Below are 16,564 nucleotides of genomic sequence, written 5' to 3' on the forward strand. Positions count from 1 at the left end.
AAAGAATGTATAGAGCCCAATACGTAACAAAAAATTAGACCCACTCGAATTTTTTTCTTTCTTCGATAAATATTAAATGGAGGTCAGGTCATGTCCATATATGCGAAAAAATCCGGATAAAAGAGCTTTTCCGACAGTGTAACCTCCAAAACGCATAAAAAATGTAAAGAGCCCAATACGTAACAAAAAATTAGACCCACTCAAACTTTTTCTTTCTTCGATAAATATTAACTGGAGGTCATGTCATGTCCATATATGCGAAACAATCCGGATAAAGGAGCTTTACCGACAGTGTAACGCATAAAGAATGTATAAAGCCCAATACGTAACAAAAAATTAGACCCACTCGAATTGTTTTCTTTGTTCGATAAATATTAACTGGAGGTCAGGTCATGTCCATATATGCGAAAAATCCGGATAAAAGAGCTTTACCGACCGTGTAACGCATAAAGAATGTATAGAGCCCAATACGCACCAAAAAATTAGACCCACTCGATTTTTTTCTTTCTTCGATAAATATTAAATGGAGGTCAGGTCATATCCATATATGCAAAAAAATCCGGATAAAAGAGCTTTTCCGACAGTGTAACCTCCAAAACGCATAAAAAATGTAAAGAGCCCAATACGTAACAAAAAGTTAGACCCACTCGAATTTTTTTCTTTCTTCGATAAATATTAACTGGAGGTCATGTCATGTCCATATATGCGAAACAATCCGGATAAAGGAGCTTTACCGACAGTGTAACGCATAAAGAATGTATAGAGCCCAATACGTAACAAAAAATTAGACGCACTCGATTTTTCTTCTTTCTTCGATAAATATTAACTGGAGGTCAGCTCATGTCCATGTATGCAAAAAAATCCGGATAAAAGAGCTTTTCCGACAGTGTAACCTCCAAAATGCATAACGTAACAAAAAATTAGACCCAGTCGAATTTTTTTTCTTTCTTCGATAAATAATGACTGGAGGTCAGGTCCTGTCCATATATGCGAAAAAATCCGGATAAAAGAGCTTTTCCGACAGTGTTTCCTCAAAAACGCATAAAAAATATACAGAGCCCAATACGTAACAAAAAATTAGACCCACTCGAATTTTTTTCTTTCTTCGATAAATATTAACTGGAGGTCAAGTCATGTCCATATATGAGAAAAAATCCGGATAAAAGAGCTTTTCCGACAGTGTAACCTCCAAAACACATAAAAAATGTATAGAGCCCAATACGTAAAAAAAATTAGACCCACTCGAATTTTTTTCTTTGTTCGATAAATATTAACTGGAGGTCATGTCATGTCCATATATGCGAAAAATCCGGATAAAAGAGCGTTACCGTCCGTGTTACGCATAAAGAATGTATAGAGCCCAATACGTAACAAAAAATTAGACCCACTCGAATTTTTTTTTTCTTTCTTCGATAAATATTAAATGGAGGTCAGGTCATGTCCATATATGCGAAAAAATCCGGATAAAAGAGCTTTTCCGACAGTGTAACCTCCAAAACGCATAAAAAATGTAAAGAGCCCAATACGTAACAAAAAATTAGACCCACTCGAATTTTTTCTTTCTTCGATAAATATTAACTGGAGGTCAGGTCATGTCCATATATGCGAACAAATCCGGATAAAAGAGCTTTACCGACAGTGTAACCTCCAAAACACATAAAAAATGTATAGAGCCCAATACGTAACAAAAAAATCCAGCCGAAAAACACTGACAAATATTTTGTTCTAAAAATACTCAAAATGACTCTAGAAAGAGTCACAAATGACTCAAAATGAGTTACTGAGTCAATATAAAGTAATTCTATAACAAAAACATGCACCTAATAACCATAATCAGCTTTGTTCTAGAATTATTCAAAATGACTCAAATGAGTTACCGGGTCAATATAAAGTAAGTTTATAGCAAACAAAAATGCAACTAATCGCCACAATAACCAGAGACCAATACGTAACAAAAAATTCTAAGTCTAGAGGAAAAACACTGTAAAAAATAATTTTCTAGAACGACTCAAAATGACTCAAAAGGATTTACTGAGTCAATATAAAGTAATTCTATAACAAAAACATGCACCTAAAACCCATAATTTGCTTTAAAAATAACCAGAGCCCAATACGTAACAAAAAAATTCTAAGTCTAGAGAAAAAACACTGTCAAAATTTTTTTTCTAGAAAGATTCAAAATGACTCAAAAGGATTTACTGAGTCAATATAAAGTAATTCTATAACAAAAACATGCACCTAAAACCCATAATTTGCTTTAAAAAAAACCAGAGCCCAATACGTAACAACAAAATTCTAAGTCTAGAGAAAAAACACTGTCAAAAATTTTTTTCTAGAAACAATCAAAATGACTCAAAAGGATTTACTGAGTCAATATAAAGTAATTCTATAACAAAAACATGCACCTAAAACCCATAATTTGCTTTAAAAATAACCAGAGCCCAATACGTAACAAAAAAAATTCGAAGTCTAGAGAAAAACACTGTCAATTTTTTTTTCTAGAAAGACTCAAAATGACTCAAAAGGATTTACTGAGTCAATATAAAGTAATTCTATGACAAAAACATGCATTTAATCATGATAATGTCCTTTTAAAATAACCAGAGGCCAATACGTAACAAATAAATTCCAAGTCTAGAGATAAAACACTGTCAAATATTTTGTTCTAGAAAGACTCAAAATGAGTTACTGGGTCAATATAAAGTACTTCTATAAAAACACATGCACATAATATCCATAATTTGCTTGAAAAACAACCGGAGCCCAATACGTAACAAAAAATGTATAGAGCCCAATACGTAACAAAAACCACTACAGAGGGAGGGAGTATGAATAAAGTAATTTTAATCAAATTTTAGTTTTGTTACGTATTGGGCGGGATGAATTATTTTTTGCCACTTTTTGTTCTAGGTAGAAGAGGTTGAGCCCAATACGTATCAAATTGATACGTAGTGGGATTTTGTTACGTACTGGGCTCTTACAAGTGCAGTCACCTTCGGAGCATTATTTCACCCTTTAATATACAGATGAGCACTCCATTATAATGCCTCTTTGAAGGTGTCTAGGGAAGTATTTCTTGAACTGCATATCTCCTTGTCTTGGGTAGGCATCAATCAATTCTCTGAGGTCTCTGGACCAGACTCTGGTGGGTTACATAAGGTAAGATAAAGTAACGCAGAAATCATAAGTTAAAATGTCTTTAGAAACAGCTGACTGTAGGAACATTTCTGACGTGTTCTGGAAAGATCTTCCCTGTACATAAAAGATTATTTTATGACACGCAGACATAAATGTACTTGGCTTTAATTTATTTATATTACGTTCAACTACAACTTACATAATCCAATGTGATTGATAACAGCAAAATATACAAGTAATTCAATTCAATGATGTTAAAGGGCATTTCGTGATCCACAGCCTCATCCCCCACTTTTCTCAAAAAAAGTTGAGATTTTTATATCACTGGAAACCTCTGGCTACATAATGTTTATGTACAAAATATTTCTTGCAGATTAATTTAGTTTTGCAAAGATATCGTGAAATTTGAATTTCGTTCTGGTGCACCAGAACGAAATTACAACGCATTGTCTATGGAGCAGTGTAATACACATAATCATGCATAACTCGCAAACGCAAAATCGGAATCAACTGAAATTTTGGGAATAGGCTTTTTCGTGGATATGTACTGAAAAATGTCATAAAAAGAGGATGCTTGGATCACGAAATACTCCTTTAACTAACACGTGAACGGGAGATATTTTAGAGTTAATAAATTTATATAACTACGCTCGTACATTAACATTCAGGCAGTCTTTTCATACGCGGACAATATATGATGTTTAATGTCTCTATGTTAGTGTCCTGTGAGGCAAGCCAATCATTGGCAATCAATTTTATGTCGTAGCTTTGGCGAGATATTTAAAAGTATGAGAGAAACTATTTACATCTTGGAAAAATGGTGCTTTCACGCCAATTCCTTAGGGGTGGTGCAATAAATATGTGTGTTCCCGGTCTATTGAATTTTAAGAAGGGGAAAAATATTTTTGGCAGGCTAAAAGAGGGGAGGGCAAGCATGGTTTTACAGACCAAAAGGAAAGCGAGCTGTTGGCACATCCCGTTCCGATATTACGACCTAAAACAGTGTAGGAAACATTAAGAAAACATTCAAATATGCAAATCTTCTGCTTCTGCTCGCTGCGCTCGCATTACACGATTAAACAATTTAAGGCTTTAAATTTGAGTTCCCAAATATCTGTAAGGGTGAAAGACCGATTAGCACGTCAACGGGTGGAGGACAAACATATTTGGCACGCCCAAAGGGGGACAAGATATTGGATGTCAATTTTGATAATTCACCATAATTATTGCACATCCCCTCAAAAAAAGACCAATCCAACATCATACTGCAGTTACTGTCCGTTTTCCTATACACAATACACAGTGCTCTTTCCCATTGACGCGTGACCTCTACAAATAGCCCTACGTTAAAAGTATGGGGATATGACTAGTTAACGTCGCTGTGTGAAAAACAACCGGCCAATATTAAAAGTACTCTTCTAAAGTTCTAGAAAATATAGTTTTGTAACATGTCCTAAATTTTTAGCTAATTTAGATGTTTGGAAATATTCGTACTTTGGTGTTTTAGGAAGGATATGTAAACGACAGATAACACCAAAAATATGAAGAAATTATTTCCAAACCGTGTTAAGTCAACAGTCATTATGTTGCTCATTTTCAAGAATGCTGGTTTACAAAAAGCAGGCAATTGTCTCATTTCGTGAACAAAGCTACACATACCATTGTTTCCTTTCGTTTCCTTTATAATCGGTTACCCAACTGAAGCTATAATACCAGCTTTATTGCGATATCGCACATGAAAACAGACACTTGTGCACAACCAGAGAAGATCCGATTTAATCAGTTGAGCTGTTTCAATGAGTGTTATCTTGGTTTAATAGCTTTTAATGGGGTTAAGTCCTGCAAAGGTCGAGATGAATTCTACTGTAGACATGACTGTATCATGTTCCGTCAATATAGAGATTAAATTCAATAAACAACTATACAGTAAGCCAAACAATTAAGGTACCAGTTATGTTCACCCCCTGTATATCATAACCAAAGACAGTCTATGTCAGAATTGGAACCAGCAGCCAATAGCTGGAACTTGTAGCTCGCATTTAAGACCCCATTCCTTGAAATTGTTCAAGAAATAAAGACACGACGATCCAAAAACCCAAGGAAGAAGCCAATTTAAAAGTTGCAGTTTGCTCCTTTGAATGGCCTATTGATTTGTACACAAAGCGTTCGCGAAAAAGAGAACTTGCGCCGTGCTTCCATTGATCAGCACGTTAAAACTAGCCTCATGATGCAGTCATGTCTACAGTAGAATTCACCACGACCTTTGCAGGATCCCAATTAAAAGCTACTAAACCAAGATAACACTCATTGAAAACAGTTCAACTGATTTAATCAGATCTTCTCTGGTTGTGCACATGTTTCTGTTTTAGCTGTGCGGTATCGCAATGAGCTGGTATTATAGTTTCAGTTGGGTAACCGATTATAAAGGAAACGCAAGGTAACAATGGTATGTGGGCCTTTGTTCACGAAATGAGACAATGGTCTGCTTTTTGTTTACCAGCATTCTTGAAAATGAGCAACATAATGATTGTTGACTTTAATAACACGGTTTGGAAATAATTTCTTCATATTTTTTGGTGTTATCTGTCGTTTACGTATCCTTCCTAAAACACAAAAGTGCAAATACTTACAAACACCTAAATTAGCTAAAAATTTAGGACATGTTACAAAACTATATTTTCTAGAATTTCATAGATTACTTTAAATGTAGCTTGTACCGTTTTTTTTTTTGGCATCCTTCAGAAGTGAGCGGTCCGTTACCAATATTTTCGGTCAAATCTCCATTCAATTAACACGGGGAGTTGGCTAGCTATGCCTTGCCCTCATTCATATTTTACCAAAGTGCGACTATTTCTGAACATATAACCTACCTGTAATTTTAGGTCATGTTAGAGAAATATATTTGCTAGAAGTTTGGAGAATACTTTAAATATTGGCCGGTTATTTTTCACACAGTGATGTTAACTAGGCAAATGCCTATCCTTCTAACATACACTATTTGTAAAGGTCGCGCATCAATGGTGAGAGCACTGTGTATTGTGTATAGGAAAACGGACAGTAACTGCAGTATGTCGTGATTTCATTGATCATGTTGATTAGAACTCAAAAGTGCTTTTGATTTCGTTTCTTCATTAAGTTTTAGATCACCGTTTCTTTAATTTTCAACCAATTTCAACAAATAAGATCTTAAATCAGAGCCAAAGAGTATAGGCATTGGCTGTTTGCTTTAATTTTGACATATTTTATTTGTCTTTACTTAGGATATACAGGGTTGAACGGCCTCCACTAACTAGCTACTAACTTGGGTTATGGGCGCTGACTTTCATGTTCACTGTCACTTACTCATCAGGGAAGTACGACCCTTTGTCAATCACCTACACTACCCAATTTCGGCATACCATATAAAATCATGTTAACCTCAATGTTATCATTTGGTTATAAATGTCATTCTATATATCGTGGTGGCGCGGAGTTATAGTTTAGTCTTATTTCGATCCGTGAATGTTTTTGAGTTACACTTCGATTATAAATTCAGTGAAACGAGCTGCACTATCATTGGGTAATACGTTCCATTTGCTCAGGTCAGTCTCATAGACTTGACTGGCTTCTACTTTGACCCCTGTGTGATAAATTAGGTTATTTAGGATCAAGTAAACGTCACTACCGATGCGGAAGGCGGGAAATTTGGATTGGCCAACTAGATGCTGATCAATCTCTGCCACTTTCTCAAGTGTTAATGATGTAATATCCTTCTTATCATCGCCTTGGTATGGCTGGACTGGCTGGCGATATTCAGTGACAGTGGAGGTAAACTTCCATCCATCAGTGTTGGCATATTTCTCCTTGAAAGCGGTAACCAAATATATCGTATTTGGTTCCTCAGAATTTAAAAGTCGACAGTATAGTGTGTCTTGTAGGGCAACTTCCGAGGTGCTCATAAGGTGTGTCCACTTGTTAGTCGCGGAATCAAATGCCAATACTCGCACATACCTTTTCGTAAGTTCAAAATCGAGGCCACATACTATAATTTGGTTGTTAAGGACAATTGCAGAAGGGTTGCCAAGGGTGTAATTCATATCTGCTATCCTCTGCCAGGCGTTCAGTTTGAAATCATATCGTTCTGCCGAAGGAGTGTGAATGGGATCCTGACCGTTCATTCTTACATCACCACCAATAGCGTATAAAAATCCGTCGTGGTACACCACCGCCGCGTTCCTACGCCCTTGCTTGAGATTTCCTAAATCTTTTTTTGACAACTGTCCATGGCTTAGCTGCACTAACGTTTGACCGTGCGAATCACTGCCTCCCACGATATACAGCTCATCCTTCACGACAGTAAGTGCTGCATCGGTTGTGTTTAAATAATTGATCTTTTGCTTGGTTGTTTTAATGTGTTACCACTTTCACAGAAATAGCTGACCTCGGTGTTTCTAGGACCACGATAATAGCGAACGGTGCTCGGAGTGGGAAATACAAGAAGAGCCTGAAATAGGAACAAAATAAAATAAGAATATTATTTTAATCAGTTTCAATCACAAACACGGAAACATAAACGTTTTAACATGTGAAGCCTCCTTTATAGACTTTACAATATTATGAATAGCCTGTTGGCAAATGAAATCGGCATCAAAGGGACAATGCGTTAAGTAATCGATTGCTTCTCCTTCAATTATTATCCTCGCAAATTAACATCGAACCTCCACCCAATGCCAGAGCTAATCACGAAGCAAGGTCACAACAGTAGCCACTCTCTCAATGGTCGTCATTTCAGTGATTGACAGTGAGTTTCAATGATGTAGTGCAAATGTGGCACTGGCCATCTGGTCACGTGCGTATTAAAGCGCATTTATAAATACACCCGAAGTACACTGTTAGCTTAGCCATCTTAACATCTAAAAATCTAATTTTAACCAAATAACTTTTATTTTGTAGCCAATATTTAAGAGTGTAAATCATGGGTAATTTCAATTTCCTGGGACGTAAAATAACAGAGATATGACGATGGAGGTAGAACTTTTTGAGTGTCCCTTGTACTACATGCAACCTTCCATAACATAAAACCACCAACAGAATAGCAAAATGTTTCACAATTTTCCACTGGAAAATGACCTCGTCATCACAAAGATTTTTTCATTTCATTTCATTTCATTTTATTAGAAAAAGCATCGTGGCCCTAAGGCCAAATTGAGCAATTTTTACAAAATTCAAAGACATCAAAATATTACTAAATTACAAATACAAAATATATAAACAACAAATTTAAATTCAAATAATGCAAGATAAAAGATGAAAAATATTGCACATATAAAGCAATAATGGATATTGCCACATATTAAAACATCAGCATGCAGGTGTGAGTCGGCTCCGGGAGTCGGTGTGGGTGGAAAAGGGGTACACAGGTGAAGGGTGCATGAGCGCACGCACCCCGATGCACACACAACGGCATGCCAGCACACATGGTCCCTTCATCTCTGAACCCATACAACACCCAGCCACCACAGAAAACAGCCACTCACACCTGCACACCCCATACTCACACACACACCCCCACACCTAATTCCCACCACACATATCACTGGGCTCAAACAAACTCCAAAAACACCTGGTACTCGACCCTCGTGCTCCCACTCACACATGCAAATAAAGAGATCATAATAAATTATATAAATAATGACACCTGCATACATGTAATACATCAAAACTGTTTAAAAGCACTAAAAATGGCAAATGCAAAAGGATAACTACTGATTCAATAAATTAATAAAATATGGTACTGGACTATTAGCAAACCTGGATGTTCTGACAGGAATTTTTGATATTTTTTTCAGGAAGAAAGAATCAAGGATCTGGATAAGGCTCAGTTACATCATCATCCTAGACGCAGAAAGTGGAGAAACTATTTTGCTAGCAAGTAATCACCTTGATTGTCTTTCTTGATATGAAAGCATTTTCCATGGCCTGAAGTAATGGTCCCTTTCGTTCCTCTGGTTTAATATGTTTGAGCGTATGGTACTCGAGTAACTCATAATACACCTTGTTGCATTCCAATATTTCAGAAAGGTTGCCACAAATGTATTCTTTGACGTCTTCTATTGGAATGAGACCAAGACGGACCTTCTGAAGCAATGGCCAGGCCTGGTTCCTACGAGACTCCCAACTATGTTGCAACCATTTCAGCATTGCATCCAAAACCTACATGGAAGAGTGGTTAAACAAAATGCATATCACTTACAAATTTGTGTCTAGCTGTTAAACATTCCTTCAACAATAGAAAACACGTATTCTGTTCGTGTTAAAAAAGTTTGACGCAGTGCGAAAATTCTTGGGTTCATTAATATTCATGTTTCAGCCGGGACGGTTACGCTTTCGGACATGCATGCACCAGTTACCAGTAATACGTATCACCATTTCTAATTGTTATAAATTCTTTGCTTATGGTCAGCTCTTCATCATGAGAGACGTATGAGGGTAAAAATTTCTTATTTTAATCCACACTCACTCTAGGTAGCCAAATGAAAAACAAATACCCATATCAAGCAATTAAGCAAAATCATTCTCACATAACGCTATTCAAGAGTCAAATTTTGTGCAAAAATGTTTGCCAAAAATATTTTACAATATGTTGTTGAAGTATTTGTTTCAAAAACGTTTTGTGACCTTAATATAACCAAACATTTAAATGTTATTAAGGGCTCGGATAGCAACGTTTGCACAGTATTTTTTCTGGAACATGAGAGCACATCAGACCTGCATTCTGAATTCATTCTGAATACGAGGGATTTGTTGAAATTTGTTGACATTTTATGGTAAATTATTAAAAATTGATATTTTTTATATTTAATAGTCATACTAGCTGGGAGAAAAAGCCGACGATCATTTAAATATTTTGACATATTTCTGTCCCTTTAAGATCTAAAAATGTTAGGTCTTTTTGGGAAAAATATGTACCTTCAATACGAAAGGTCAACATTTTTAAATGATCATCGGCTTTTCCTCCCAGCTACTTACACTTTAAGGACATATCATTAGATTAATAAAGTTTACTTCAAGGACTGTTAAATATCAAAAATAAAAAATAACATTCAAATGTTAACAATTTGCCATAAAATTTGTATTATATCGCGAATTTCAAAAAATCAAAAAATGTTCCCACATTTTTCTCAAAACTAGTAAATAATGACTTTAATAAGGTGACAGTGAAAGATTTTAAATTATTTAATTTTTACCATTTTTTCATCGGAAACTGCCAAATCATCTCTTTCAAGTAGATCACCGAGCAGATCACTGGTCATATGTACCCGAAAATCATCTGTTTGTGCCATTTCTTTGAAGTCCCGTGCCATGAAAGTCAATCCGAGAGTTTTTAATTCTGGTAGGCCATAGTTGCATGCCATTTTGACAATTCGAAGTGGATTTTCAAAGGCCAAGTGGTCTCCTTTGTAGGAATCGCAGATGAAGTCTGAACATTCCTGTGCAAATACAAAATTACACTTAATTAATTTACTTTAATTAAAATAGCTGTCTATTAGCACAAATATTAGCAAGTATCTACTATTAGCTAATTTCTTTTATAGCTTATAACTAATTTCTAATATGTTGCTAATACATGTATGTATCTGCTATTAAAGCACTATTATCCAATTTATAGTATGTGGCTACTTGTATTTTATTAGTGGGCCAAATCAGAGAGTTCAGATCTCGCCTCTTAATAAATTGACCAAGGCTTTCCTTTGACACGCAACTTATATTTCATATAATTATAGTGTAACACAATAAATGAGTACATGACTATTATAGAAATTCAAAATCAATCCTTTGGCTCGCAACGTATATGCATTGCATGACTTTATATAAATTTGTCACATTACATAGACTTACCTTTATTAAGTGTTTTATCTGCAAATAGCAAGCTGCAGCAAGAACATCGAAGCAATTCTCTTTATCAATGCCATTTGAAATCCCACTGTATATGAACACCAAAACAACCTCAATCACATCAGGAGATGCGCAATCTGTATGCTCCAAGGTCACCTCGTCTAATTTGTTGGTTTCATTAAAATGGTCAGATACAAACAAAGCGTTGAAATAGTCACTCGCTGCGGCCAGAATTACCTTATGTGCTGGAAATTTCTTGTCTTTTACAACGATGGTTATATCATGCAAAGATGGTTTTCTACGGAATGAATTGAGAGTGGATGTAAAATCATCTATATAGGACTTATTAGCCGCCATATTGCAGTAGTTCTGAAATTGCACCTTGATCTGGTACATGTAATGTATGTACAATATGTTATATGCAATCCATTGCCGCATGTGTTTCCACTATGAGTCATGCATTATTGCGTGAGTCTATGTTGCTGAAATATGTTGTTAGCATAATGATTAATAATGGGGACGTCTATTAAAGACCATTCAGTGATCACAGCGCACGTGTAAAAAATTAAAATTGTTTATAAATTAAAAGTGAAGGATAGGTCATTCAAATTGTCATTTGATATTTTTGAAATGAAAAAAAAATGGCAAAAAACGAAGAAAACAGCAGTATTGACGAAATTGAAGTCCCATTCAAATACATGGCTAATTTATATACTCTCAGTATATAAATTACAGATTCGTGTAAAATGTCTTATTTTGTCTTAAATACATGGCTTGCGGCTGAACCACTAGCAGGCTATGTTAGCACAAAAAAAAAAACATCTATGACAATGACAAAGGTACCAAAATCTTGATGATTTTTACGATCGTCCGGATGAGCAAATCACTGAATGGGCCTTTAATAGCCCCCATCAACAGCAGTATACGCCAAAATGAAATATTGTTTCTTTAGGGATCTAGAATGAGCGTTTATGGCGTTTCGACAGTATTTTTGTGGGACATGAGAGCACCTCAGACGTATCGAATTGCATTCTAAATACGAAGCATGTCTTTCTGATATCAAATAATTTTCATTTTTGAAATTCACGATATAATACAAATTTTATGACAAATTATTAAAATTTGATATTTGTCAAATTTTTGATATATAACAGTCCTCGAAATAAATTTTATAAATCTAATGATATATTCTTAAAGTGTATGTAGCTGGGAGGAAAAGCCGATGATTCAACCTGCTTATTTTTGATCTTTTATATTGAAGATTTTTTTGGTGTTTTGGGGAAAAAACCCATATCTTCAATACGAAAGGTCAAAATTTTCAATTGATCGTCGGCTTTTCATCCCACCTACATACACTTTAAGTATAAATCATCAGATTTATAAAGTTTACTTCAAGTACTGTTAAATATCAAAAATATCAATTTTAATGATTTGCCATAAAATGTGTATTACATTGCGAATTTCAAAAAATCAAAATTATTTGATATCAGGACATTCTTCGTATTCAGAATGCAATTCGATATGTCTGATGTGCTCTAATGTCCCACAATAAATACTGTCCAAACGGTCACACCCCTTCCCTTAAAGTGTTTTTAGAATAAAATTTATTTAATGCTAAGTTATTGTACAGGCTAAGGAAGCCTGATTAAAAAAACTCTCTAATAAGTGAAGTTTCACGCAGTGCAAAAATTCTTGGGTTTATTAATATTCATGTTTCAGCCGGGGCGGTTACGCTTACGGACATGCTTGCACCAGTTACCAGTAATATATACATATCACCACTTCTAATTGTTATATATTCTTTGTTTATAGTCAGCTCTTCATCATGAGAGACGTACGGTATGAGGGTAAAAATTTCTTATTTTAATCCACACTCAAGTAGCCAAATGAAAAACAAATACCCAAATCAAGCAATTAAGGAAAATCATTCTCACATAACGTTAATCAAGAGTTGACAAAATATTATGCAAAAATGTTTGCCAAAAATATTTTACAAAGAACATTTTGACAACGTTTTTAATATGTTGTTGAGGTACTAGCATTTGTTTCATATAAAACGTTTTTTATGACCTTTATATAATCAAACGTTAAAATGTTATTAAGGTCTCAGATAGGACATGAGAGCACATCAGACATATTTCATTCTGAATACGAGGGATTTGTTGAAATTACCAAAAACCTGGACCTAAATTTTTAGGTAAAAAAAAAAAAAAAATGTGTACCTTCAGTACGAACGGTCAAAATTTTTAAATGATTATCGGCTTTTCCTCCCAGCTATATACATTTTATGTACATATCATTGAATTTATTAAGTTTACTTCGAGTACTGTTAAATATCAAAAAAAAAACCCTAATTTTAATAATTTGCCATAAAATTTGTATTATTTCGCGAATTTCAAAATTTTAAAATTATTTGAAGGACATTCCTCGTATTCAGAATTCATAATTTTATGTGTCAATAATTCTGTCTCATGCGTTCTCATGTGCTCTCACTTGTTCCCCATTTTCTCAAAATTAGTAAATAATGACTTTAATAAGGTGACATTGAAAGATTTTAAATTATTTAATTTTTACCATTTTCTCATCAGAAACTGCCAAATCATCTCTTTCAAGTAGATCACCGAGCAGATCATTAATGTAGGACTTGCTAGCCGTCATTTTACAATAGTTTTGTTAACTATTCATATATAATATCACATTGAACCGTGATCTGGTACATGCAGACAATCCATTTAAAAAATAGTGCATCATTATCAAGGAAAGAATTTCCAACAGTACATCGTGCACATGTGTGTACAAAGTCATGGAATAAAATGCCTTCCCCATATCCCCCACGACTTTTACATTCGCATGCTCAAAGACAAGAAACATGCAATGCATCTGGATTAAGGTTCAATGTTTCAAATCTATCAGATACATACCTATACCATTATCTGTGTGATATTTATTCCTGCTCCGAAGTTGCAAACTCATAACATTACTTTACATGCCACTAGATTTATGATAGTTATCAATGGTGCCCAATTTTTGTGGTTACAATAATCAGGGTGGGCATTTTTGAGGAATGAGCAGGTTAAATGTACTGAGTGGCAATTTGCGGCAATGATCAGGTTGAATTTACTGGGTGGGCATTTTTGGGGCAATAAGCAGGTTGAATTTACTGGGTGGGCATTTTGGGCAATAAACAGGTTGAATTTACTGTGTGGGCATTTTTGGGCAATGAGCAGGTTGAATTTACTGGTAGGGCATTTTTGGGCAATGAGCAGGTTGAATTTACTGGGTGGGCATTTTGGGGGTGCAAAAGTAGGTTGAATTTACTGGGTGGGCATTTTGGGGGGCAATGAGCATGTTGAATTTACTGGGTGGGCATTTTTGAGCAATGACCAAGTTGAATTTACTGGGTGGGCATTTTGGGGGCAATGAGCAGGTTGAATTTACTGGATGGCAATTTTGGGCAATAAGCAGGTTGAATTTACTGGGTGGGCATTTTTGGGCAATAAGCAGGTTGAATTTACTGGGTGGGCATTTTTGGGCAATGAGCAGGTTGAATTTACTTGGTGGGCATTTTTGGGCAATGAGCAGGTTGAATTTACTGGGTGGGCATTTTTGGGCAATGAGCAGGTTGAATTTACTTGGTGGGCATTTTTGGACAATGAGCAGGTTGAATTTACTGGGTGGGCATTTTTGGGCAATGAGCAGGTTGAATTTACTGGGTGAGCATTTTTGGGCTTAAGCAGGTTGAATTTACTTGGTGGGCATTTTTGGGCAATGAGCAGGTTGAATTTACTTGGTGGGCATTTTTGGGCAATAAGCAGGTTGAATTTACTGGGTGGGCATTTTTGGGCAATGAGCAGGTTGAATTTACTTGGTGGGCATTTTTGGGCAATGAGCAGGTTGAATTTACTGGGTGGGCATTTTTGGGTAATGAGCAGGTTTAATTTACTGGATGGCAATTTTGGGCAATGAGTAGGTTGAATTTACTGGGTGGGCATTTTTGGGGCAATGAGCAGGTTTAATTTACTGGATGGCAATTTTGGGCAATGAGTAGGTTGAATTTACTGGGTGGGCATTTTTGGGCAATGAGCAGGTTAAATTTTCTGGGTGGGTATTTTTGGGGCAATGAGCAGGTTGAATTTACTTGGTGGGCATTTTTGGGCAATGAGGAGGTTGAATTTACTGGGTGGGCATTTTTGGGGCAATGAGCATGTTGAATTTACTGGGTGGGCATTTTTGGGCAATAAGCAGGTTCAATTTACTGCGTGGGCATTTTTGGGCAATGAGCAGGTTGAATTTACTGGGTGGGCATTTTTGGGCAATGAGCAAGTTGAATTTACTTGGTGGGCATTTTTGGGCAATGAGCATGTTGAATTTACTGGGTGGGCATTTTTGGACAATGAGCAGGTTGAATTTACTGGGTGAGTATTTTTGGGCAATAAGCAGGTTGAATTTACTGGGTGGGCATTTTTGGGGCAATGAGCAGGTTGAATTTACTGGGTGGGCATTTTTGGGCAATAAGCAGGTTGAATTTACTGGGTGGGCATTTTGGGGCAATGAGCAGGTTGAATTTACTGGGTGGGCATTTTTGGGCAATGAGCAGGTTGAATTTACTGGGTGAGCATTTTTGGGCAATAAGCTGGTTGAATTTACTGGTGGGCATTTTTGGGCAATGAGCAGGTTGAATTTACTTGGTGGGCATTTTTGGACAATGAGCTGGTTGAATTTACTTGGTGGGCATTTTTGGGCAATGAGCATGTTGAATTTACTGGGTGGGCATTTTTGGGCAATAAGCAGGTTGAATTTACTGCGTCGGCAAAATAACAGCATGTTGGGGTGTATTCACATTACACAATGTGGGTTCGTACCTAGGTAGTAATGTGGTGTTGATCCACATCGAATCCACATTGATTTCCAGTTCATACTACGGGATTTTTGATAACCAAAATAACCATTTTTTTTTTTTTTCTTTTGGATGAGGCTCATACGTATAAATCGTGCTCAAGATTTACGGTTTGCTTATTCAGTGATTTGCTCATCGGGTGGATCGTAAAACTCATCAAAATTCAGATTTTGGCACTTTTGCTAATGTCATAGAGATGTGGTAATATCATAGCCTGCTAGTGGTAAAGCTGAAAGCTGTATTAAATGAAACATTGTAGAAGCAGAATCTTGCCAGTTGCAGAAGCGGTGATACATCAGAATTTCACACCATCACTGGTTTGTAATGACACTTATTGTAACGAAATCATATTCCTATTTAGAAGTCAATAGAAAAACAATAATTAACTACGTATTGAACCAAAATAAGTTACCCACTTTCTAGTCCGACTTACGCCTGCATGGCATTACTAACGCCCTCTAGATAGCAGGGCGCAAATTAAATAACAATACGTTATGTTAATAACAATATTAATAGCTAATAATAATGGTTATTCCATGTTAATCATGTTAAAACTTTAATTAATTACAATTAACAACACTGTGAAGGCTGTACACATGATAATTGTTCAGTGCCGCTTCCAGTTTTGATATTCCTTGATATAGAGTAACCCAT

The 16,564-nt window shown here is 35.8% G+C and overlaps 1 protein-coding gene across 1 annotated transcript; it reads right to left on the minus strand.

The window, feature by feature from the left end:
• Positions 1-4,729: 4,729 nt before the first annotated feature.
• On the minus strand, positions 4,730-11,407 carry LOC140171496 (kelch-like protein 12). The gene is made up of 4 exons (XM_072194765.1): positions 11,017-11,407; positions 10,365-10,607; positions 9,058-9,330; positions 4,730-7,621 (listed from the first exon to the last, which is right to left on the minus strand). The coding sequence occupies exons 1-4, from the start codon at positions 11,368-11,370 to the stop codon at positions 7,496-7,498; spliced, it is 996 nt and encodes a 331-aa protein (XP_072050866.1). The 5' UTR covers positions 11,371-11,407; the 3' UTR covers positions 4,730-7,495.
• Positions 11,408-16,564: the final 5,157 nt, after the last annotated feature.

Source organism: Amphiura filiformis, chromosome 15, assembly GCF_039555335.1.
Source record: "Amphiura filiformis chromosome 15, Afil_fr2py, whole genome shotgun sequence".
In the NCBI taxonomy this organism is placed as follows: Eukaryota; Metazoa; Echinodermata; class Ophiuroidea; order Amphilepidida; family Amphiuridae; genus Amphiura; species Amphiura filiformis.